The 24,715-nt window shown below is 40.5% G+C and overlaps 1 protein-coding gene across 11 annotated transcripts in view; it reads left to right on the top strand.

The window, feature by feature from the left end:
• The window catches only part of tefu (Serine/threonine-protein kinase tefu), a 34,995-nt gene extending 10,307 nt beyond the window's left edge, over positions 1 to 24,688 (top strand). For 3 of the 11 annotated variants that reach the window (XM_022793508.2, XM_022793509.2, XM_022793507.2), the window contains exons 6-28: positions 66 to 228; positions 361 to 560; positions 1,297 to 1,455; positions 1,653 to 2,554; positions 3,028 to 3,322; positions 3,527 to 4,354; positions 4,664 to 4,909; positions 5,196 to 5,408; positions 5,766 to 6,141; positions 6,709 to 6,927; positions 7,332 to 7,888; positions 8,146 to 8,512; positions 8,680 to 8,936; positions 9,258 to 9,614; positions 10,066 to 10,234; positions 14,175 to 14,360; positions 17,805 to 18,026; positions 20,036 to 20,318; positions 20,665 to 20,877; positions 21,095 to 21,318; positions 21,579 to 21,734; positions 22,129 to 22,882; positions 23,129 to 24,688. In XM_022793508.2, the coding sequence (XP_022649243.1) occupies positions 66 to 228; positions 361 to 560; positions 1,297 to 1,455; positions 1,653 to 2,554; positions 3,028 to 3,322; positions 3,527 to 4,354; positions 4,664 to 4,909; positions 5,196 to 5,408; positions 5,766 to 6,141; positions 6,709 to 6,927; positions 7,332 to 7,888; positions 8,146 to 8,512; positions 8,680 to 8,936; positions 9,258 to 9,614; positions 10,066 to 10,234; positions 14,175 to 14,360; positions 17,805 to 18,026; positions 20,036 to 20,318; positions 20,665 to 20,877; positions 21,095 to 21,318; positions 21,579 to 21,734; positions 22,129 to 22,882; positions 23,129 to 23,292 (7,510 nt within the window). In that variant the 3' untranslated portion in view covers positions 23,293 to 24,688. Of the gene's footprint in view, positions 1 to 65; positions 229 to 360; positions 561 to 1,296; positions 1,456 to 1,652; positions 2,555 to 3,027; positions 3,323 to 3,526; positions 4,355 to 4,663; positions 4,910 to 5,195; positions 5,409 to 5,765; positions 6,142 to 6,708; positions 6,928 to 7,331; positions 7,889 to 8,145; positions 8,513 to 8,679; positions 8,937 to 9,257; positions 9,615 to 10,065; positions 10,235 to 14,174; positions 14,361 to 17,804; positions 18,027 to 20,035; positions 20,319 to 20,644; positions 20,878 to 21,094; positions 21,319 to 21,578; positions 21,735 to 22,128; positions 22,883 to 23,128 lie in introns of those variants that run through there. The other 8 variants (XM_086980739.1, XM_022793515.2, XM_022793513.2 and 5 more) reach the window with 8 other exon arrangements.
• The last annotated feature ends 27 nt before the right edge of the window (positions 24,689 to 24,715 follow it).

Genomic DNA, 24,715 nt, shown 5'->3' with positions numbered 1-24,715 from the left:
TATAACAAACATGTTTGGGTTTTTAGCCTGCACTTTAGCCCTTGATTTTTCTTATCGATTTACAGTCGGTCTCAAGCGTCAACGGGGCTTATGCTTCACGTGCTTGGCATATGGCGTCTCCTCTGCGAAAGCTACAGCGAAGAATACCCTACAACGTTTTCAAGACTAGCGAATACCCTTCTTGTGCCAACAGCCCAATCGTGCCATGACAGCAAAGACAGTCATCTCGTTAGTATTTCCTCCTACATTTGAGATACGTGCCATCCATATAAAGCCCCATTTACGTTTCGTTACACTCTTCGAATTGACCGAATGGGGTGAAGTAACTGATTTTGTGTTTCTCGTTCTGTTGGGCGATAGGAAGGCATGCTGTTCCTAATAATGGGTCAGATATCTCTAGTTAGTGACCGTGCAGCAAGGATTCTACTTCTTGAATGGACTCAAGACACTGCCGAGAAAGCCTTACGTTTCGGCCGTCTCCGTAATAGTCCTCAGCTGAGAACAATTCTTGCAGCTGCATTAGCAACCTGTGCTGCAACATTAATGGAGGATAAAGACAGGTTAGTAATCATACTATCATACATGAATTTTGCTTCAATTCATTCGGCTCGCAAGTAGAATGGATAAGAAATTACCTCTACTTATTTTGAGTTTTTTGCATTGTATCAAGTTCCCATTGTTTTTTTTTACTTAGCTGCCATCGCGCATACGCCACTAGAAATAACTGGATATAATACGATTTCTTTAAGCAAAACAACTACTAGTATTATTAAGTAGTAACGTTTCTTTTGGTCAGCGTTTAGTGGTTACCGGTGTATAAGTAGTATATATATTAAGAGCGCAGGCTATTTTAATCTCGTAAAAATGGTTTCAATGTCGACCGCCATAGTTCAAATAGGAAATACCTATTTTCTAATCTACGGTAAACCAATGTGGAAACTGTTCTGCAATTCAAGATGAGTTCCATTACAGATACTGACACTCGAATACAAATGAGATGACGAGATGTTCCTGTCTGTTGCCAACAACATAGAAATCGTGGTCACACACAAAACCGTACTTTTCGTGACATTAGCATGAAAGTCAGGATTAAATTTGTTAGTAATCCCGCTATTAAAGCTTTCGTTATTTTCTTGATGTTTTACATAAACATAATAGTGTGGCCTGTCATATTGCAATCGGAGAAGTAAAATGACCAGATAGGTTCCACATGGTCTGTGAAGCAGATTTGACCCTAAAGTAAGCCTTAGTAAATGTAATCGTTAATCTCTAAAAATCAACATTACCTTATTTCAGGTTTACGTTAGACAAGCACAGAAGCGGAGATGGGCCGTCATCCAATGATGCAAACAGTGCCTCTAAACGATTGAAGGTTACCACATTTGAGTTAGGAGTGCTTGCCGGTTTCGACAATTATAAGAAAGCTCGAAATGATCTGGGCGCTACTAGCCTTTGGTATATTACATTTACATAAATACAATGATTTTTGCGTTCAAAAACTAACAGCTTTTACTTAAGTGTCTTGAAAAATTCTGTCGAAATACGATAAATATTTATTCTTGAAAAATATCGATGAATAAATTGTGCATTTACACAAGGAATATTAACTTATATTATTAAACAATGCATCTTTACTTGTTTCTTTTCTGTAGGTTGGAAGTAGTGCAGAACTACGTTGAGAAGTGTCCATCGACAGTCACTCCAGGGGCGTGTGAGAGTCTTATAAAGGAAGTATGCTCCGAAGTGTTAGTTCGGCCGCTCAATGTTCGAGCACATCTCATTGATGTTCTCAAATCTCTCTTAATATTCCAAAAGGCAAATAATCGTGATCCGTCCCAACAAGTATTGGACGTTCTCGTACGGACGCTTGATGCCAATCATTGCGTTGATAATGTCTATTCCATTATGGACCTAATTTTTAAGTCGAATACCGACACAACATCAGTTCGAAAGGCCCTTTTTCGAGGACATCATGTAAAATCTGAAAAAGGGATGGTTGTTTTAAGGAAGCTTTGCATCCACAACCAGATCTCGCAGGAGCGCTATCAGCCGCTTGAATGGATATTCGGTTTAAACACGAATCAGCTAGCGATGAAAGCTAACATCATCCTCGCATTGTGCCTTAAACGGACGTCCTGCGCCTTCGGTCCTGGAAAATTAACAGTAGAATGCCTTCCACATATCGTTGATGAAGTATGTCATCGGCTAAACTCTTGTATGAATGAGAGCGTGCATTTTCTCTACGTGGCAGTGTTATTCATTTTGAAAATCTGCCGGGTCCGAAATCAGCCTGCAATGTTGGAACCATTGATGGTTGGAGTCCAGGAGGCTCTTCGGGATCGTATGAAGTCTTTAACACTAACACACGATGAGCTAATGTGTATTATTGAATTGCTACAAGATTGTCGTGATCACTTCATTAACAGGGTGATCAAATTCAACTTTGCGCCGTTCGTGCAAGCAGTCCTCAGAGAGCTCACCGAGAAGTTTCTAAGCAGTAGTCGCACTCAACTTGAAATGGCGATGGGCGTTGATTTACCCCCCTCAGATGAGCGTAAGTTTATTCGGACGTGTCCCAGTTTCTGTGAGAGCGAATTCACATATTATCTGCTAATCATAGTAAGAGAAGTCTGCAACATTGTACTAATATACGTAAGAAAATGGCACATCGTGGCTGCCTAACAGGCGCGGTAATGTCATTGCGGACCACTCTGTTAGGTCAGATTCAAAATTGCTTATTGCCAACAATAACCTTAGAGAGTTGGTTACTCACGCTCAGGTAATTCAACTACTTGGAAACGATCCTAGCGAATTTCAAAATTGCATTATTTCGAGCGGAAATACAATATGTTGTAGAATGCGTGCTACCTATATGTTTAGCTGTACATGAGCTAAAATCCTTAACCTTTCTGACATGTGACTCAGCTTACTTTGCATGTTAAGTAAAAAATTGTATGTATTTGAGACGCTTGATGGCATTCGTACTAATTTCCTTCCACACATGTGCGTCCTTCTGTTCTTAAACAGCTGATTGCGATGGGATGCGGCTAGACGAAGAGCTGAAAAAGTTGTCCGCGATGTGTCGTTTTCTTTCTCTACACATCCTTGTACAATGCAAATCTGCTGAGCAAACTCGAATCGAACGGGCTCGTTCAGATATTCAACGACTGCTCGAAATTTTAGCAAATTTACCTGAGGAAAGACTCAAGGGTCCACTAATGGTACGGATTTTAGCTCTGTTGGTGCAGCCTCTTCTACAGGAACAGTGTCTTTGGAAGGAGGACGATGATCAGCTTTTGGAACAAATAGGAGCGATGCTCAAGTAAGTTGTTCCTCCTTGTCATTTCAACAGCCATTAAAAAACTATCTTATAATATCTTAGTGGTCTGATCGAAACTATTTGGTAACTCCCATGATACAATATTTTTGTCATACAACCCTATCGCATTATTCGAGATTATTTAAAAAGGAAATAAAAGTTGCTTTGTTGAACTTTTATGTGGCTTTTCATATATGACCATTTCAGGACACAGCTTGAGCTTACGTTTAATAAGCCGGATCTAATTGAATTAATAATGCCTTCTATCAAAAATTACATTCTCTGCTCGGCAAGTGTTTATAATGATAGAGATACGCAGGTCACAATTTTAGCTCGCCATCTCATCCGCAGACTTATCGTGAGTTTTCAAGAGTTTCAAACTCATAATACGATGTTTGGAAAAGCCGTTCTCAACGTGCTTAGGAGTGCGGTTGACATCGACCCAAAAAAACAGTGGCTTTATTTTAATCCCTCTGGCGAAGATTGCCGTATCGGCATCGTTGAACTCCTTGTTGAGAATGTCAACTGTCCTGCGTACCATATTAGGAAGGAGGTGTCAATACAAATACCTCCACTGTTCTCTCACCCTGAACTCTCCTTAAATTCGAAAAAGCTCTTGCTCGACCTAATGTTTGACTCATACGGCACTTTTACAAAGGGTATCATTGAGAACGTGCAGGAACAACAGATGCAATCGGATAGTAAGGTATCAAACTCGAAGGAGAACTTCACCGAAAAACTTTCGTCGAGCGTGACTCTATTCGGTAGAATTCTTAGTCAGCTAAGACTGACTGCACCGCGTCTTACGGCGCAGTCGCTTGCCAACTGCTGTCGTCTATGGAGGGCGAAATGTCTATTGGATGAGAATCTTTTGGAGCTGTTTCGCAGTATGGGAGATATTGATGAACTGCTGAATCAACATTTATCGCAGCTACTTGTGGTATGGCATAAGCGGTTTATGTGCACATTCGAAATGGACGAGACGGATAAAAGCTTTCCATTCTTCATTAGTAAGGACGTGAGACATTTTATGAGGTAAACAGCTATCGAGTATCTACACAACATAGCAATTCAATTGTCTGCATTCTCGAAAAAAAATTTGGTTAGGGAAAAAGTGTATTTGAAGTGGTTTAGAACTGAGTGAAATGCTTTTATGGCTAAATTGAATAGATCAAATAGCCTGATATTAAGAAGTTACTCAGTAGAGACACGCATATGTGAACATGCTTATACACCCATAGGTATCCGATGATTTCTATATACAATGAACGCAAGATCTCCAAGGTCTATACTAGATTGATTTAAAAGTTTCTGACTTTCCTCTTTCTTTATTTTTTTTGACAGCAAATTTGGTCACATCGTGTTTCCGACACTTCTTATGTTAGGCAATACTGAAGCGCGTGATGCGATTCGAGGTGCGTTTGGGGGTTCATTAGCAACTTACTTTGCGCCGGTAGCCGCATGCTGCCTTCTCAACAAAGAAAATTCCAGGTTTTTCGCCGAATTGACAAGGTCGCTGGAAGTGGATAAAAAAATGGCCGAATTTCTGATTCCAGTTTATACGCGAATCATTTTGTCGTTACGGGCAAGGTAAGTATCCATTTAGTTTTCGTGATATAGTTCGTTAAGTACTCTCGTGAAATTAGTTGTGTTGAACATATTGAAAGATTACATCGGCCATGAAAACACGATTGCATATTGTAGGGTTAGAGAACCTCTTTAAAAATTTCATGGACTTAAACTTTCACTTACTCCAATAAGCCATAAGATCGGTTTAAGCGAATGATCAATTATACATACATGAATCGCAACATAAGTGCATTTAAAAAAAAATTTGAGACAAATTAATAATTTTAGATATATGCTGTTTTGATAGCTCGGAACTGGATGACATAGAAGTGACTTTTGAAGCGGACGCCGTTGCGATGGCTTTGGGTAGAGCAGCCTCATTATTGCAGAATACTCAACTGCCGCAAGAAGTAGAATCAATTGAGCCATGGATGCCGTTCACTCTGAAGACTGTCCCCCAAGCAAAATTACTACAGCTAATTGCGAACGTGGTCTCGTCACCTCAACTGATCCATAACCCGTTAGTATCAACTAACATATGCTGTAGGTTTAAAAAAAAGGGTTCCGTTGTATATTCTACCGATACAAGCGTAAATGCTATGCAAAACCTTAACTAAAGGTTAGAAACAAAAGTGGGGTATTATAGTTGTGTTGGTGCCACCAAAGAGCTATTACAACCTTTTTGCTTAAATCATAAATTGTCTATCGGCTCGCTTCGATGTGATGGTTCTTGACACAAAAAGAAGAAAGAGGAACCTCTGAGATTTTTCATTTAGTATAATAAATAGTCATACTTCACAAGAGTTATTATCAATATATTAAATACTGTATCCTCGTTACTATATTCTGTTTTTTTATGTATCCTAAAAAAATACAGGGTCCGATGTATGAAATGCCTTACATTTATCGTCACCTACATTGTCATACCATTGGCAAGATACGGTGGTAATAGTGCAGGCTGTGCTCTGCCAGCTGCAACATCAATGCTGTTCGCTCGTTGTTGTCAGCTGCTGCTCGATTTTTCTGATGAGCCTGATATTCGACAGGACTGTGTGCCTGCTCTGGCCGCACTACTCGACTTGGGCACAGATACGACACTCCTGATCGCGCCCGCCTTGGCTGTGACAGAACGTCTACGCGATGACGATTTAACCCGGTGTCTCTTTGCCCGCATAGGCGCTCTAACAGATCTAGTTGTGTTTCGACCCGATGGTCTCGCGGGATCGCTAAAACTTAACGATATGATATCGCTTGTAAGTTAAAATGTTTTGAGTAATGCACTGCACGGATTAATCAATCAAAGTTGAGTGGATGCCTCGTATAACTGCTTTATTAGTTTTTTTTTTATCTTACGCTCTGTCGTTTTGTGTAGTTTCTTAGAATCGATATATAAATACATATGAAATTTGCATGCAGACGACTCAAACAGTTCTCGTAGTGGTACGATGATATGGTGTTTTTGTACTAAATTTAGGGGGCATGTAAAATTGTCTGGATTCGAAATCGGACGTAGGCAAACACACAAGATTGTTTCATGTTGGAAGAGGTGATTCTCCATCCTAAAGAGTGGTTAAAGACAGTATCGCACGTACTACTTGAAATATTTCTATTCTAAGCTTGCTTATGAGACAATCTGAGTTAAATTTCTGTCTGTTTTTTTGTTGATCAATCGCGCGGAGATATTTCAACCTATTTTTGAAATCATCACGATTAGGTGCTGATCATTTGTACACCGCCATTCAATAGTGTGACATATGCTGTTTAATAACAAGTGCCCGTGTTATTTACGCTTGTTTTGCGATTATTTTGGGTACGGTTAGATACGTAGCGTATACTTCTACATGACCAATGATCAAAGCGTTCACCCTGTGAGACTTTTGGCCCGCATCCTTCGTCATCCCGAGCTGCGGCGATCACTCTTCTCGATGGTAGAACATAACGGACTCAAGCTACAAGCGCAAGACATTTCAATTAAAGAGTATCCAGGCTACGTCCTTTTGGCTGTGATCCTTGACCGATTAAAGACGTCTTCAGGACCGGTAATCCGACCTCACATCGGCAGTATTGTTTCATATTATATGGTACAGGAATAGTAACATTCATGATAGATTAGTAGTATTTTTCAGAAAAATTGCTCAACAGCGTTGCAATGACGCTTGACCTATATGCTTATGCTGTTTTGCCCATGGCATTTCTATTGAGCAGGTAATTTCTTGCAAGGCTATTCTTGTGTAAACTGAAACAAATTACAAAAACAGAACACGATTACACGAAGAGCGAATGACAAACGGGATAATATTCATTGATTTAGCATCCTCATGTAACAGTTATAGGAGTAGTATCAGACCATCGGAATTCTTTGGTCAATCGAATAAATAGCCTTTTTATAGTTCCTTGAACATTCATAGCCTACAAATTCTAAATTATACACCACTGTTTATAGGAGACGGCAGCAATTTTTTCCTGCCTTGACACACTAGGAGCGGTGCCGTTACAGTCTTGGACGCTGCGGCCTTTTCTGCACGAGTTCGACAATCCGCCACTGCCATACCTATGTCTTCCTGATGCCGATGGAGCGGCCGGTAGTGGCGTTATCGTGTCTTTTGCGCAGCACCGAATCGTAGAACGTCTGCTCTCCGCACTTCAATCGGGCTCACAATCTCACCTAAATGTTCTCACAGATTGCCTGGTCGAATTGTTTAGGGGTGACATTGGAGTAGAAATCACCTCATCGTTCGACTCCAAAAACAGCCTTCTCGCTGACCATGTGGCAGCATTCAAATCACAAAAGGGCAAACGGGTTCTACCCATTATCCATTTCGATGAAGCGGACGCGCAAAGATCTGACTTCGACTTGGCTTCGTTTGTATTGCGCATCGGCACCGAACAAAACGAGGGATCATGGTTCCGTGAAGCCACTGAGATTCTTATTGCTGCCAGCGTTGATACGTTTCTTATGACAATCATGCCGTTATGCCAATGCGACGAGAAGTTGTGCTCGTAAGCCAGTGACTACGAAATATTAATTAGCTTATAATGGGCATGAATATTGAATAATGGTGATGAAGAAAAAAAAAAGAAAATATTTTTCTACTTAGTCTATAAACTACTTTTTATGCCGAATTACTTCATCGGTTGTGATTTTGTTTATAAAATATAATTGCTTTTTCTCTTCTGTCGTATTTAGCGAGTATATTCAGTTAAAAAAAAAATTGTTATCAACTTGTTATATTTTGCATACACTGCTTTGTCCACAGCGATATCTTTCCGAGTGTTATGTACTGCGTTCATGCGCAGGTCAACGGGAGACCTCTGCTGAACGATTTGGTTACTAAAGCGTTTGGCCAAGTGGGAAACGTTAATCTGGAAGGCTCATGGACCCCTGGAGCTAAAATCATTTACACGAGGCTAGTGCAGTTTGTTTGTCTTCTTCATTTACATGGGGAAAGCATCGACCAAATTGATTTAATGGCAGTCGCTCAGACAGCTTGCCTTTGTGGCCTCCACGAAAGCTCATTATTGCTCCTTACTTTATGGTGGGAGCGATTTAACGCTCGGGAGGGTAAGCGTCATCCAGTCGCGTTTCACGAATACGACGGCAAAGTGAACATGTCAGCTGTTCAGGTAGGCGGGAAACGCGCTTAACGTTGAATATATTAACAAGATTGCTTACAGTCCTTTGTGTATTTCACATAGAATGTCGTGTGTAACCTGAATATTTATGAAATAATATTAAATTTATTTAGAAAACAGCAGTTTGGAAGTAACATAGCTTTTAATTGTAAACTTAGAAGATTCTAGTGCGATGTTGCGAAGCTTTGGGGGTTCGCGATAGTCTTTTCGGCTGTTTTTCCCGTCGAGCAAGTGACGACGTGGTACGAAGGGCATTAGGGCAACCGTTTAATCATCTGGAGATTCTCTTCGAAAAAGGGGAGTTTCGCGCTCTCCGAGATATGGTACGGCTTGGATCAGGCTCTGACAGTATTGTTCGAACGTTCGAGCAGTACGCGGTGGATTGTGCGTTCCGACTTGGAGAATGGGACCAGGTGTAAGTGCTATTCCCTCCATTACTAGGGTTTGATAAAAGGAAAAAAAGTTGTCATTTATTGAATCACTTACCTTATCTTTTACTTCTTCGTATTCAGTATTGCCTGCTGTCTTTGTGTAGGTTTCTTTGACAAATAGATTCGAAGATTTGGGACTAAACCCATTACCACAGTTTCGCAAATGTAGAAAATTCGTCGTACTATTCAGTGGGGGACACCAAAGGTTGCTGTTGGTGTAATTTTTGCAGTTGCATATTTGTCTTTCTGTTTAAGCTAGTAGATAACCCCTAAGCTAACCAACAGGACCATTCATCTGCTTTTAGTTCGGAGGATGGAAACCCAGTGATGTCGTTCCGAGAGTCAACGATGCTTGGCCTAATCGGAATTAGCTCAGCGGACGGCCAGCTGCTGGAACAGGCTGTAAAAGCGTGCACAAACGCACTAATATTGAAGGCGGCCAACACTAATTTAAATATAACTTATGAGGTTATTCGGTTCTTAGTGCGCGTCGATCAGGTGCAATTGCTTCAAGGCTATTTGGAGTCTCGTAAGTACGCTGGCGGTGTAAGCACTGCAGGGGCCTGGGATAGCTTTACCAGTGCTAGCGAACGTCGATTCAAACGGGAGATACCCTTTGAGATATCTGAAGAATATCTTTGGCTTAAAACGGCAATATTCAAGTAAGTTTCGCGTAGATCAACTTCTGAGAAATGGAAGAGAATAAAAGTTAATGTGCCGTGCTTCTGTCACAATACGGTTATAACTATTTTATACGTTTCTTCTGTTTTTAGGGATAGTTAATATTAACTTAGATTCAATTTTCTTTTCTAACGGGATTTCCTAAAAAAAGACGAAATGCAATAAAGACTATTACCGAAATTTATACTTATAGGTCAACCTTAATAAATCAATGGTCAACTTTTATTTCGGCCCCGTTATGTAGTCGATTTTTCTAGTTGCAGTTAAACAGCGTCTATAAGTAAAGCCTCTACACACCTCTAAATTGTTCGCAGGTCTAAGAAAGTAATATTATTACTGTTGTATAAGATATTAATTCACTTTTACTAAGCAGTAGAGTACATGTAGCTGAAACGTGTATTCACTGAGTATCTGTAAACTTCATTTTCTCAGGACCCTACCGCACATCGATGTAGGAGAACATCTATTAGGGTATGGCACTGCTGCCGTGCAATCATCAAAGTTGAACTTGGCCCGCGCTGCTCTTCTGCAGCTCGAGGGTGTACGGGACTCCGATAAACTGCGCTTCGCTTACCTTCAAGCTGCCACTCAGGCCCATATCGTGAGTTCAATGAGGTGCTTTCTGTTGTTTTATTTTTTCGATGGAGATACGTTGTTATTGTCGTGGCATACATTATTGTGTCTTTTAGGAAAGGAAATGGCTAAAGCAGCGTGCTCGAGTATATTAAGGCTATACATTAGTGCACTGGCTACCTCTGTCTGCATGTCTGCCTGAATTCGCATACCATACCATTTTTTGTAAGTTGGGTATTACCTTACTATATCTATATATATATATAGATATAGTATACCCTATATATACCTTACTATATCTATATATATATAGATAAATATATTGACAAAATTTTGATTGATCTGAAGTCGCGTTCAAAGACATATGGTTGTCTATCTTGTTTTAGTTTATCTAGCATAAATTCAATTTGCTCGAGGCATTGTCTGCAAATATTCGTCACTGTTTATCATCAAATTATCATTCTGAGAATGCTTTTCTACATCTTGTGCTCATGGATGATCTTGCAAAAACTTTTAATATATATTGACTTTGCTTTGGGTTGGACCGCAACTCTTCATTGACCTCTTTTGTAGGTAAGCATTCGTTGATTTTCTTTGTTTGTTTGCCAATGTAAAACGATGATTACGCATTGGTTAACGTGCACTATGCTGGTTCATTGCTGCCCAGTGCGGTCTGGCTACATACATTCGTCTGTTCCCAATGAACTCATTTCGATGTAAACGAACCTGTTCACACCGAACAACGTTCACGTTCAAGTGGTACATTCGTGCACCGGATCTATTCGCGTATGTTCTATGTCGTCTAGAGAAAAAAGGCCATCAAACGGATGATGCTATGATGAACGTATGTGAACTCCATCTTCTCTAATAGTGAGCATCTGCTGTAATTCAGTAGCGGACGAACGAATTCAGAGTGACTTGTGTTTGTTATTGCAGCCAGCGTATTTGTGAGCAGCGGTCCTATTTCGGCCGCCATAGTTCCTTCGTGTTGACAAGTTGACGCACAGCAATGTCTCAGGACGTTGAGATGGTTGAGGCTGCCGTGAGAGTGCGCCGTAGTCCGCGCCTCCAACAAAAGGCTGCAGTAATTAGTCCAATGGGTAGAACACCAGCAGAAAGTCACGTAATGCCGCACGTGGTTGATTTTGTGAGTCGCGCCACACAAACGGAAAAGTTTACATGTGATAGAGGTGTTCAAATGGAGTCAGAAAGAGACCAGCTGACTTCTGCAATAAGTCCGATTAAGAGTTGTATGCACAACTATGCAGCTAGGTTGCCAGACGGGCAGACTTCGTCCGTGCTGGTTGCATGCACAAAACGAATAGCCAGCAATACAGCAAGAACGCCAACTGTTCGGGTGAATCATCATAGAATGCACTCAGTTACATCACCGGAGTCGCTCACAGATGAGCTCCGAACTCCATCAACGGACCCTCGACGGCCGGCGGCTCTTGACTCTCAGATTGAGACAAGTAAAGAACACCGGTTTCTGATGCCAACGCCTCTGATGAGCCCTAGTGTGCAACGAAGTTTGAAGATGTTGGCTGCTAGCCCTGTTAGAGCGAAATCGGGGCAGTCCTGGGGCTCAAGTACCCCACATATAAATCAGAGCAGGCGACCCATGGGCACCGCATCGCGAAGTACTCCCAGAAGGTCGTATGCCGAGCGAACTCGTTATTTCGATGGTGACTCGGCCTCAGTGCAAGAGAAAATAAGTTCCACTCGTGAGCGTAAACCAAATCGGCACCCCGGATCATCAGCTAGCGCCGTTGACTCCTGGCTAGCAGATAAGGAAAAGCGCGCAACCGCTATGCTGAAGTCCGCCATGCGAGATATTGCCCAAAGAAAAAAACAGGATTCCGTTAGGGAGCGTCGAGTCAGCTGGGGTAGCATATGTTCGTCGCCTTCAAAAAGGCGTCGGGTTGAAGAGATTTCCCACCAGCCGACTGCCGGTATTACCACCAAAGCACGATCGTCGACGTCATCGTCGCGCTCTCTGCTCATGGTTGCTGCCGCTCTAAAGGCCCAGGGCCAAGATCGGCCTGGAACGCCTTTGGTCGCTCCGGAAACTGCCGTCATGCAAAACCCTACAACTGGGCTTGCGATGGAACTTCTGTCGCCCTCACGTTCGCCCATTTCATCTTTGACCCGTCTATCACTTCTATCACCCAAAAAGGAACGGGGTCATACAACATAAGAACATGACATGCACCCTAGAAAATGCACCGAAACCAAATTACTTGAACCGAATCAGTTCAGCATCGATCGTTAATGATCGACCTTAAGTGGTCGCAATAAAGCGCATGTAAGGTGACTGTTTTTTAGAGTTCCCAGAGAACGCAATGAAGATCCGTCATGCGTCGATCCTGCGTGTTTACATGTCGCACGGGTTATACTTATGTCTAGTACTATAGAAATGCGCACGAGTTGAATAGAGTTTGCACTTAGACAGGTCCCGACCAACTTTAACAAATCTACTTGTTTTTCGATAATGAACCCGTTCGGAGACGTCCGTTATTATATGTGCTACTGTCCTCTGCCATGCTGTGTGCTCCAATCGGTGCCTAATTCGAACTGTCACAAATATCAGCATTTCGGATTATCAGAAGGATATATTCGTATCCTTCTATACATATATATATATAATAACTCAATGTACGTTAATCCATCTATGTGAAGCGATCAAAGATGCCTACAATATCAACACGGGTCAGGATGAATCTGTATATTGTAATATCGATTGATTTTTTGTATATCCCCCGTATCGTAATCACAGGAGCCTTCTACGCATACGAATCTATGTGGTGTTGCTGTTGTTTTGTTTTCAAAGATGGAAAAATAAACATGTACTCTATTTTTGTTCCGTTTACGCGTGCCTGTTCTGATTACCCGCAAAAAAGTTCATACCTGTAGAACATCTGTAAAAATAATTATTGTAAGTAACTGATACATCCTTCAGAGTGATATAAATAGAAATTGTCGTGCATCAAGAGTACCGAACCAACTAATTTTCCGTTGAAATAATGCAACAATAATATTATCGAGTGTCAATCGTTCTTTATTGGTATTCAACTACGGTGCCTGCTCGCCAGTAACAGTAGTGGCAAAGCCTGTATTGTAATGGAGTTCTTATTTGAAGTTCCATTTTATAGTTTAATTCTTCCTAAGTTTTCCGAAAGTTTTACAAGCGTCCACTCGTGAAAACATACTATCCGCATTTACCGCTATTATTACTTAGAGCCATTTGTTCATTTAAAAGGTAAATCAATCAAAACCTTGATTTTTTTTGTTAACCTTCCCTGCAGCAGATACGTTTAGTAGCTTTTTATAACTCCACACATCACTTATAGTCAGGGAATGCTCTTAGTCTAAATCTACTAATTATAAGAAATGGCCATTTCTACATTCATACCTCATTGTATACCCAAAATCTAGTTTGTGCTGCTTGTAGCTATCCAAGCTGAATAAATGAACAACCTAACCAGCTTTAGGCTTAAAAACTAACGCAATTTAATGCCTTGACTAGTAAACTTGAACTTTGGCACTTATTTGTTGGCATTTATTGACTTCACTTACATACTAGTTTTATGAGTCTCCAATAACTTACTTTTAAAATAGTGGTTCCACGGCCAATTGTTAGTTAATAGGTTGCATGAACTAAATTGGCGCTTGAAAAGCCAAAGGGTTAAGCTTTGCCATAGTATACTATGACACAACATGTATAATTAATTAGAACGAGGATAGTGATAAGTCTTTCTCTTGCCAGAAATCTTAAGATCTGATTACAAATAGTATAATAATATTAATATTTAATATTATTATTTTAGTTCCCTTTATTTATTGATGTGCCAATGTGGTCTTCCAATTGAACGGGCTGAAGGTACTTACGTACGTGGCGTTTTTTCTTATATATTCCGTATGTGTGTGTCACCTATAAGCCTAAAGACATGCAATTTTTTTTACCGCAGGATGTCAACGATATAATGACGGAACAATTGAGTGCTCGATTAATGGCTGATCTGGCAGAAATGGACGCAGACAACTCAGTTACTGTAAATGAGCTACGAGCTCGAGCTATGCTGCTTCGTGGCCGCGTTCTTAGTGCCACTCAGAGAGCTACCCCGTTGGACATCGCCGAGCATTACTTCAAACCGGTCAGTAAAAAGTACTCCAGAAATTCAGCAAAAACTAGTATTATCTCTGAACAATCAGCAACTTGCCAAAGCTGTTGCCTCTATGTATTGATGGAATTCTTTTGTACAACTAATAGGTAAATTTAAAACTTTTAACAATAGTACAATAGCTTAGGATTCATACTCTAAGAGTTAAGATAGGAGGAAATAGAGCGAATTTAAATGTGCACAGCATGTACATGCTTACATCTCAATATTTCATCATAATTATCATGAACTCCTTGACCATTGCTCGATCTTTATGTAGATTTTGAACGAACCGCACTTTTTTGTATGTTTCAAAATGTATTTGTGGAAATTTGATAAATTTATAAACTGCATAAACTTCATATTATTAAATGACATGCAGCTTGGTACAATCTTGAGTATTGCAAAAGCTAAGTTGGGCCCGGCAGTCTCACCTGCCTATTACACCCTTTAATTATTGAAGGATTTGTGTTGTTAATTCAGAAAATTACTGCGAAACATTTTGCTACTGCCCCTGATTATCTCTAGGGCAAAATTTCCTAAGCATTCAAGAGTTTCACTTAAAGGTAAAGAAAACTTATCTTTGTTTATTATTTGAAATTATCTGGTCATGACATAAATTATGAAAAAAATATGCATATTACGCTTTCTAGACATATTATCTCCGCCCGAGGCCCATGTGTATATAGAGGTCACGTGCTCCACATTTTGTAGGCGATATCTCAACCAGAATTCTGTTGATCTCACTAACTTTGATTAGATAGCAGTTGTGCGGTTTCATGACTCATACCAACGTTTTGATCCGTTCATTTGATTTAAAAATGATCCACAAGTTACGAGCAATACAATGTGGGTTTTCTGATTACCACAGCATATATTTGCGAGCTTTTTGAGTCATAACGGTTTGAACGAGAGCGCCCAGTACGCCTAGAGTAATTAAACAGCATGCGAGAATCCTCTGTCGAGCCACGATCTGAGGGTAGCAGCCGATCACAGCCCGCGGTGGCACTTGAAGTTCTTCAGCAACCCTGTCACAGCTACGCAAGCCGTCTGCGAAAGGATCTGGCCTTTCTGTCCAGTCGCTATGGTTCCACATGCCACAGCATTTTTGCCACTCCTGGAAGCGGACCAATTCGTTGAGCGATGTTTGATCGTGATCCTGGATTCTCTCGAGAAGCTCGGTAAAGTAGAATCGGTATCCTTCCATGTAGCTATCCCGCAAAAGTAAACAGCAGCCCAGTCCGGCTACAGCCAAGAGAAGCACCACAATTATTGAACTGTACACAGATGTGGGGCGTTTCCGAGCGGAGGACACAATCACAAAGCCTATTAAGCTTGTGCACTGGAGAGCTACCGCAAGGCTGAGTAGGACGATAGTGCTGGTCCGGTCCTTAGAGAATTGGTCGGTAGCGAATCGGAATGTGGCCATAGAAAAGAAGATTCCGCCAATCAACAACGGCAGAATGCCGAGAACGTGCGATGACCACGGAATAAAACCCATCATCACGTGTTGGATAGACGTGGTGTGATCAGATGATTGAGGCATATCCCTGCCGACTGTTAGTTAGTTAGTATTAAATAGCGATAAATGCTAACACCAACTTAGAAGGAAAAATCCTAAACTACTGGTCCAATAAATTAGTTAAATCAAGGAGGATTGAACAGCACAAACCAACGTGCTGTACCGTCTGACTGAACATCGACTGGAGTGAAAAACGTTCGCCGGGGAACCGCCCAGGACCGACTCACACTGCACGTCTTGAAATGACGGCGTTATGTTCCATCGGGGTTACTGCTTCAATCGTATGGTGACTTCGCTGCGAGAACGCTCCAATTGGAGCAGGAGTATGACGGTCATTGAAGGGCTCATTTTACACAAGCAAATGTATGGTTTCATTAAGATTCAGAACGGTTCTGTTTCGACGTGCAAGTATCGTGTGCTATCAGCTAAGGCCTTGGTGGCGGTCACGGACTGCCGCACGCTTTCTGCTTGCCATATTTTACAAATATAGTGTTAAAGTGATGGTATAGGGCGCAGTATGTATGTCTATATCCTTCTGAGGTATCGTAAACACGTATGCTCAATATGTGCGTGTTGTGTAAGGAGGTTTAGTAATAGAATAATAACTCCCCGTACAATTAGCTAAAAATGGTTCACTAGTATGTTGTATTAAGGACAGGACCCTAACATGGTTGTACTCTCTTCCTCTGCCACTCTGATCGTCTGAAACTAAAAGTAGCGTTGCACGGCATCGATAGCGGCTGATACGCTAAGGTTGTCGGTGCGGTACTTTTTGAACTCTCGGCTGCTATTTTATCGTGCCAGCATTAGCTGCTAGAGAAGCGACAACAGTGCCGTCGTTAGTGCCGGCATCAGCGTCGTCCTTGCCTTCTGGGCATCGATGGCTGCACATTGACACGCGATTCGTTGTATTCATCGCGTAGTTACTATGATTTCGTTATAGAACGGAAAGCAGCGCACAGAATACACAGAAATTGACCCGATTTGGTCAGAGAGGGCAAGCACTCTGCCAAGTGTCAGCTCACTCAACTGCCGATTGTGACTCAACTTCCGAGCGAGAAGGAAGTACTACAGCATCAAGGGTCTAAATTGATTCACTCAGATCCCTTTGGTGCTACTCGTGACCTGAATGTTGTGGGCACTATTGCGCTATTCATGTACGCGCTATTTTAATCGTATCGATATGATTTCTGACTTGCTGTCTCGCACTCTGCTTGCGACTTTTATAAAGGCTCGCTTTAAAGGAAACTGCCGTATGTTGCTCGTTACCGTGTAATCAGAAAGGACACTCCCTGACGAGGTGTGGGACCTATTTAGCACGAGCAAATTCATGCTTGCGCGGTTGACCATAATATCTGACCTCTGCGCCTATTTGTATGCATAAATTGGTATAAAAAACTGAAATGTTTTGCATTGAGCTCCATACGAGAAATACTATATGGCTGCAAAACCGCACATATATGTATGTGTGCCTAAGATAATAACGGAAAATCAATTAGACTTGTATCTATCAAAGGATTCGAAACTGTGCCTTTGAAATCGAGAAAAAATAGTGTTTCCCTGTCGTTGTTACACCGCGGATCATGGAGGTTCAGTAAAGTGTTGGCTAGATTATATTTCAGGTGTTGTTGTTGATTCTAACTAAATCTATTATTATTATTATTATTAATTATTTTTAAGTGTATTTTTGCGTCACCATTTAGCATCGCTGTCGATCCACTCATTATACATATCCTTTTCTTTTTTTTTTATATATACTTTATTAACAAATTTCAAGTACATGACCTTATCATAGGGTTGTACAGCTCCTGTGGGCATTAGAACAGATAATCCCATAATGGTTTCAAGTCCCAAGGCTGCTGGCTACGCTAGCTAGCCCAGCATAACTTGAATAAATTCACTTGAATTTCGTACAGGCAATACGTATTCTCGAGAAGTGTGGTGAAAGTTATCGCCTCCAAGAAGAACGAGTTCGGGCGTATCGGGAATTAGCGGCATTCGCGGACGATTGCGCCCGTGGCCTTGCTGAATATTTCCACTCATCGGCGTACCTTGAAGACAACAACTACCTGGCTCGGGAGGGTAACATCCGAAGCGGTGCATCAGAACTGGAGGAGGCTGACATCCGACATCATAAGGTACGAAAACATTAGAGCGCACGCCAGCTTGCTCAAAGCAGAAAACAACAGCAACAGCAATTAAGTGCTAATGAAGTATCAACGAATGCGGTCACCATCGATACTGGTGTTAAATCCGATGACGGTGACGGCAAATACAAAGCCTAAAGCGGTAGCGAGAAACACAACGGCATCAGTCACCGTTCATACAGTAACGCCAGTCTGGTATGTTGCGTGCAAATGATTTCGGAGAACTGTAACTGCACGAAATGGAATAGCTAATAGTGTTACTCATTGTTTAGATTGTGAAGTAATCTAGATGATAGTTTAATGTATTAGAACAATTAAGTTATTTATACATGATGGATTTATTCATTCGCGGCACAGCTCAGTGCATGCGTATTGTGTTTTGTTTGGTTTTGAAAACAAGTTGAAGGATGGGGCAGATATTGTGTAGGGGTTTGTTTGATTTACAATCGAATCATTAAGGGTAGAATACCTCCCTTTAACGCTAGGAGTATACAGAAAATTAATCCGTTAAATTGGAACGGCTCGACAAGTGTATGTGCAAACTGGTCAGATCCAAAGTTAATGTACATAGATCCAAGCATGACCTAAGAAATTAGTTCAAATATTGATTTCCCTCTAAACCATTGTAAATAACTCGCTGCTATTCTTTCTTGCTTTAAAAGCCTGATCAGGGCATAGCAGAGCGCTGCGCCAGCTGATTTGCAGATCCAACATTTTTCTAATTTGAAAGCATCTTCCACGAAACGGACAGAGAATAATTCATTTTATCATCGATAATTTATTCATCGATAATAACTTTTAGTTGCTTAATTATATAACTTGGTTGAAATTGTGGTCATGCTTTTTGATTTGATGGAGCGTTTTTGCTTTGTGCCAGTTGCTGGAAATAACGGTGGTATGACACTTTGACATTCGGCAAACAGGATTTTCAACTGTTTATCTAATTTTTTTTCCTTCATGTTCCTAATTTTATCCTTGCCGATATGTCCCATCTATACAGTTGAATAGAACTCAAAAGTTTCAGCACTTCTTTTTATGCTCGCATCGTAGAGCAGCATTTGCATTCTATGTAAGCTTCTGTAGCATACTTCTCTGAAAACAGCTCTATAAGTTTGAGCAATGAAGTAAGGTAAACCAAATTCATGCAAGCTACATTTAAGCTTTACATTCGCATTGGTATAACCAAAATAAGTGTTTTATAGATAAATCGAACTACAAATTTTAACAGGTCTACGTCATGAAAAAAGTAGCTAGGAAGTATCAGAAATCCATTTGGGTTTTTGAATTTTATTGGCTTTTGCCAAATAATCCGGCTACACCCTCAGGCATTATTTTTATATAGCTATATTTTATTATTTTGTCATGACTTTGACAAAAGAAAGAGTCAAGTGTTTATGAACTCGCTTATAAACGATTTTGTAAAAACATTGCCAAACAGTGTGTCTTTCCTTTGAGCCCGTTCTAAATTCATTAAGTAACTTGTGTGTAGCGATGCAAAATAGGTTTTGCATCAGCTACAGCATAAAATTTACATTTGCAGCATAAAATTTAACAAGTTTTATCGTCAGTTTGTCAAATAAAGCAGCATTTAGTTTATTTGTCATCGTTGTTGCCATTCGCTTTTTCAGTATCTCGAGATGCAGGTAATTCTGTGCAGTAACCTTCAACCAACTTCCATTGCAAAATCAAAAAGCTCTTGCTAAGTAAAGTATATGTAAAAAGGTCTTGATAATAGTTTGTCGACTATTAATTGTTTGGCTAAACGTTCTAAGCATGTCTGGTATATACTGAACTCTAATGCACGAAACCTCTATTAAATAGTAGACGTTCATGAGACTGATTATTTATGTTCTTCTAATGCATTGCATGTATCTCAGTCTGAATTAGTGATAGAGTAGTATGGTGTACGTAGTAGCAGCTGCTGCACCGTTCTGAGAACATCGTTGCCCTTCTGTTGATTGATCTCGAATTGCATGCTTGTGTTGTTGACAATGTTACAGCTGATGCTGCGGGATATCGATCAATTGAAAGGTCAGATTCAGGACAAGAAAGATTCTTTAGCCGGACTCGCTGTCTCAGCGTTATCCAACTATCTCCAAGTGCTTCGCCTGGCACAAGACCAGAACATAAAATATCGGGTTTTCTCGCTTTGGTATTCGCATAAAGATGACTGCGACGTTTCCGGCTGTCTTCAAGGGCCAATGGAGGAACTGACATCGGAAAAAGGTGCCATACCTGTTCATGGCTTCGCCGATATGTTCTATCAGCTCGCAGCTTGCATGGGTACGTCACCAGTTAACAGATGCTATAATACAAAGGTGAAATAGAATAAAACCATGGCAAACCGATGCGTGCAACAAGAACATGTACCTAGCACACCAATAAGATCATATCGCTGAATATATTGCAATAGTAATATTGATAAGAAAATAGAATATATCTTGAATTCACTAGCCAGCTTGTAGCTTATCAGCAGCTTTAGGCTTTAGCAGATAAGAGTACTGTTTATGTGAGATTAAGCAGAGTAGGTATTTATGCGATTGCAAATGGATACTGAACAGGTGAATGCCGCAAATCACATTTGGTCTTTATGTAATACACTGTATTAGCGGTTTCTACTATATTGCAGCTGTTCCGATCAGTGGACGAAAGGACGAATTATTCCAGCGACTACTGCAGCAGTTAGTGCTCCGCCTATCACGAGCGCATCCATTCCATTGTGTACCCACCCTGCTTTTGCTAGCGAATCCACGACTTGGGCAGCAGGCGGCTCAGGGCGTTAATCTACGAACAAAACTTGAAGAACTCGAAGATCGAGGAAAAGCCGCTCAAAAGTTACTCGGTACACTTATTTTTGTTGTCTCTAAATCATGAGTTTCATTATTGTGTAGTAGCATAAACTCTATCTACTTTACTTAGTTTTTTTGATCTGGTAATTCCCGTTTAAGGTCTGACCATTTGAAAATTAGGGCTATTTATTGCACGTTTACGATAAAATAAACTCAGAAAAGTTCAAGTATAGATTACATCATTTTTTGTATTGCAAAATCAATTTTCAGATCAGTTAATGCGCGACGCCAAATTGAAGGCTTACATTACGAACCTTGAAGTGCTGGCTGCAGCCTACGCTGAATTGTCTGCGGACACCTCCGTTCAACAGGGACGAGGCACGATTAAAAGGCAGAGTCCAATCGTCTCAAAGAACCGCCATTTTGGAGATTTGCCGATTCTCACGGAGGATATCCCAATTTGTCCTGATGGAAATTACGACCATGTGGAACGGGTAAGACCCAAGTAAAAAATAAATGTACTATATACATTAACATCATCATATTATACTGCCAGCATTAATAATATTACAATTTAACAAAAAGCCGTACAAGTACTGCCATTACAAAATTGTTTCTAGGGTCCAATTTTGATTCAGTTTCAACGTTGATTCAATCGAATTTTACAAGGTACATGACAGCATTCCTTTACCACCCTATTCAAACTATTGTTATTTTGATTTGCGTTTTTTTTGCTTATCATGTGTCGCTTTAGATAAAAGATTTTATCCCTGAATACGAAATATGCGCAGGTTTGTCGAAACCAAAGAAAATGATCGTCCGCGGTAATCGTGGTACGGCGTTTATTCAGTTGCTCAAGGGAAAAGACGACCTTCGTCAAGATGCCGTTATGCAACAACTCTTCAAGGAGGTAAAGTTGTTAAATGTTGCAATATTTACAAAACGTTATATATAATTGTAAGAATTATAGGACAAACCTTTGAAAGAAAAAGCTTATAACATTAGAATTCAAATTTTCTAAAGCATAATTTTTGACGGGTAGGTATTATTATATGAAATTAAATGTTACATAGAGAATGTTTTTTGACTGACATCGTATTAGGTGTGAATGTCGACATATTTTGTTTTTTCGAACGTGTAAAAACATCACTAACTTAACATAAAATTATAAGTAGACACATAAGTAGACACATAAATATTCGAGTAACTGTTACTCACAAGAACTATATATCTCGCCGACGGATTCCAACCAAAACAGCGTGCGTTACTTACGACGAGGTGGTATCTTACGTGTGCTCATTTAGGTATCGCGTTTGCGCTCAGATGACGGTCAGTTCCGGGTGCGTGTTCGAACCTACAAGGTGGTACCGCTATCTCGCTATGTCGGGGTCATTGAATGGGTGCGCAATACCACGCCGTTGGCCGGCGTCCTTGTCGGTAGAAAAGACACGCTTCACGAAAAATACAATCCAGCCGGAAGCTTGCATCCGCGCCGCGCTCATGCCGCTATGCAGGATTTGGCTAAGGCGCCTACAAGCGAAGAGAAAAAGGCACGCTATCTCGAGTTATGTGCGCAATTTCCGCCAGCGTTTCGATTCTTCTTTCTTGAACGATTTCGTGACCCGGTCGCGTGGCTGGAGCGTCAACGAGCTTATGTAAACAGTCTAGCGATTACGTCCATGGTTGGCTACATAATTGGGCTCGGGGACCGTCACACCAATAACATTCTTATTGACTGTGATACTAGTGAAGTGGTCCATATTGATTTGGGTATCATATTCGAACAAGGCAAACTATTGTACACACCGGAATTGGTGCCCTTCCGTCTAACGCGAGACATGGTCGACGGTTGCGGAATATTTGGCGTCGAAGGCCAGTTCCGAGTGACATGTGAGCGTACGCTTGAGATCTTGCGTAAGAACTCCCAGTTGTTGATTGCTATAGTCGAGGTTATTCTCTTGCACGATCCCCTGGCTTTATTTTCAGGAAAGGCCAAAGCCGCAGCCGGACGTAATAAAGATAACCCACTCAAAGAGGCGCAGAAAAATTTTACGAACGGTAAAGAACTATTTCTTTGTACTTACAAGGTACGCGCACTTGCATGGCGCGAAGTTATTGTCTACACTATACACGAGTAGAGATTTAACTCAACTATAACCTATTCGCCATACCAAATCTTCGTAATTTCGTGGTTGTTGTTAAGCAAGGTTAAAAAAAAATGAGACACGAAACTTTGTGATTTAGCGACTACCGGTTTTTTTTCGTTCATGGTATTATCTATCGCGGTGATTCGTATGGTTACAGATCAGTTTCGTGACCGGGTCCTCCAGCGACTACTGGATAAACTCAAGGGCATCGATGATGTTCACCCGTTAAGTGTGCAGGGCCAAGTAAACGTTACTATCCAACAGGCGGTAGATCCTCAACGACTCGCGCAAATCTTCTACGGTTGGAGGCCGTACCTTTAGAGGCAAGCCGCGACAGAGACGAAAAAGTATCCTGTGATGGTGTTAAAAAAGGCTGAATAAAAGACTGTTTATCGGCAGCGATTCGTTAACAAGTTTAATTGCTCACTTCGTCAAAATTAGGCGTCAAGCGTTGATAATAGTATAAATGTGTGCGGGATAATCTGGGAGGGAAGATAAAAGTGCACAGAGAGGATGTCATATGGAGTTTTATGAGAAAATTTCGAAGGGCATTTTCTTTCTATATTAACATGGTGTTTTTACAAATCAGTCATTATATATTGTATTATGCAATGAGAGGATGCCTAAGGTAAAAAATTCACTGTTGCTTTATGTATCGATGGGTGGTAATGGCACATGCGAGCGTTTTGGACAGTGCAAACATAAGGGAATGTACGTTATGCAATATTCCCTATTCTAACAAAAATAGCAATGTGGTAACATTATGTCTGTTATATTTCGTGAGCGCAATCTAGCTGGTTTTTAACTGGGCAGAAAAGAACAAGCTCTTTAGGGTTGCAAACAAAGCCAATGATTCTGTACCACTTTTTATGAACAATAGACGAATTGCAGATTTAAGTGCTGTCCAAGAATGTAGCTTTCATGGACGAAACAATACTCTGCTCGTACTCGGATTATAATTAAAGTCCTAACAACCGCGCCTGATTAAATTTTTACAATTCTAATAATTTCAATGCAGTTTAATGAACTTCCAGAGTAATTTACGGATTTTGTTTGTAGGTCAAAGAGTTTCATTACGGATTATAGCAAATCAGTGATAAAAGTACGGTCGTGAAGGTCGAAAAAAGTGAATTTCCTATTAGGCAGGCTTATTGCGTATTTACTCAGCGAAGACTAATTTTATAAAATATTACACGTCGAGCGGCATACAGACCAGATTTGTAGTCTGATTCTGGTTACAATAGCTTTTACCTGTGTTCATAACTAAAAAATTACCTTGCTGAAAGATAGTACTAAAAATCCAAAGAGCTCATTGCTTACCAAAAGAAGAGGGAATAACAGGCAAACAGTAAAAGCGATGTATAGCCTCTACTAAAACAGTTATTTTTATCAAAGTATTTTAAAACGCTGGCATTTGATCGCTAGGCAAAATTATATAGGAATTCATATTTTGTGCGCACGTATAAAAAGTATCATGCAAGTGTTTATATTGCTTATATGTTAAGACAATACATGTATGTTGTTTTTATCATGTTTGTTGTAAATGGATGTCACGGATGGAAGTACAGAAAATCAGATCACCTCAAAGAAAGAAAAAGATCAGAATTATAATTATTGTAAAAGTTTTATCAGCGACCTTGAGACTGTGCGAACATGAAACTAAGTTTCTTATAAGGTAGAAAGAATAAAAAAAACTTTCTTCTTACGCTAAATATAACTCGTTATTCATTCCTTATTATTGGTC

This window comes from Varroa destructor, unplaced genomic scaffold (assembly GCF_002443255.2).
Source record: "Varroa destructor unplaced genomic scaffold, Vdes_3.0 BEIS01000002.1, whole genome shotgun sequence".
Lineage (NCBI taxonomy): Eukaryota > Metazoa > Arthropoda > Arachnida > Mesostigmata > Varroidae > Varroa > Varroa destructor.
This window is presented reverse-complemented; position numbering and strand designations above follow the sequence as displayed.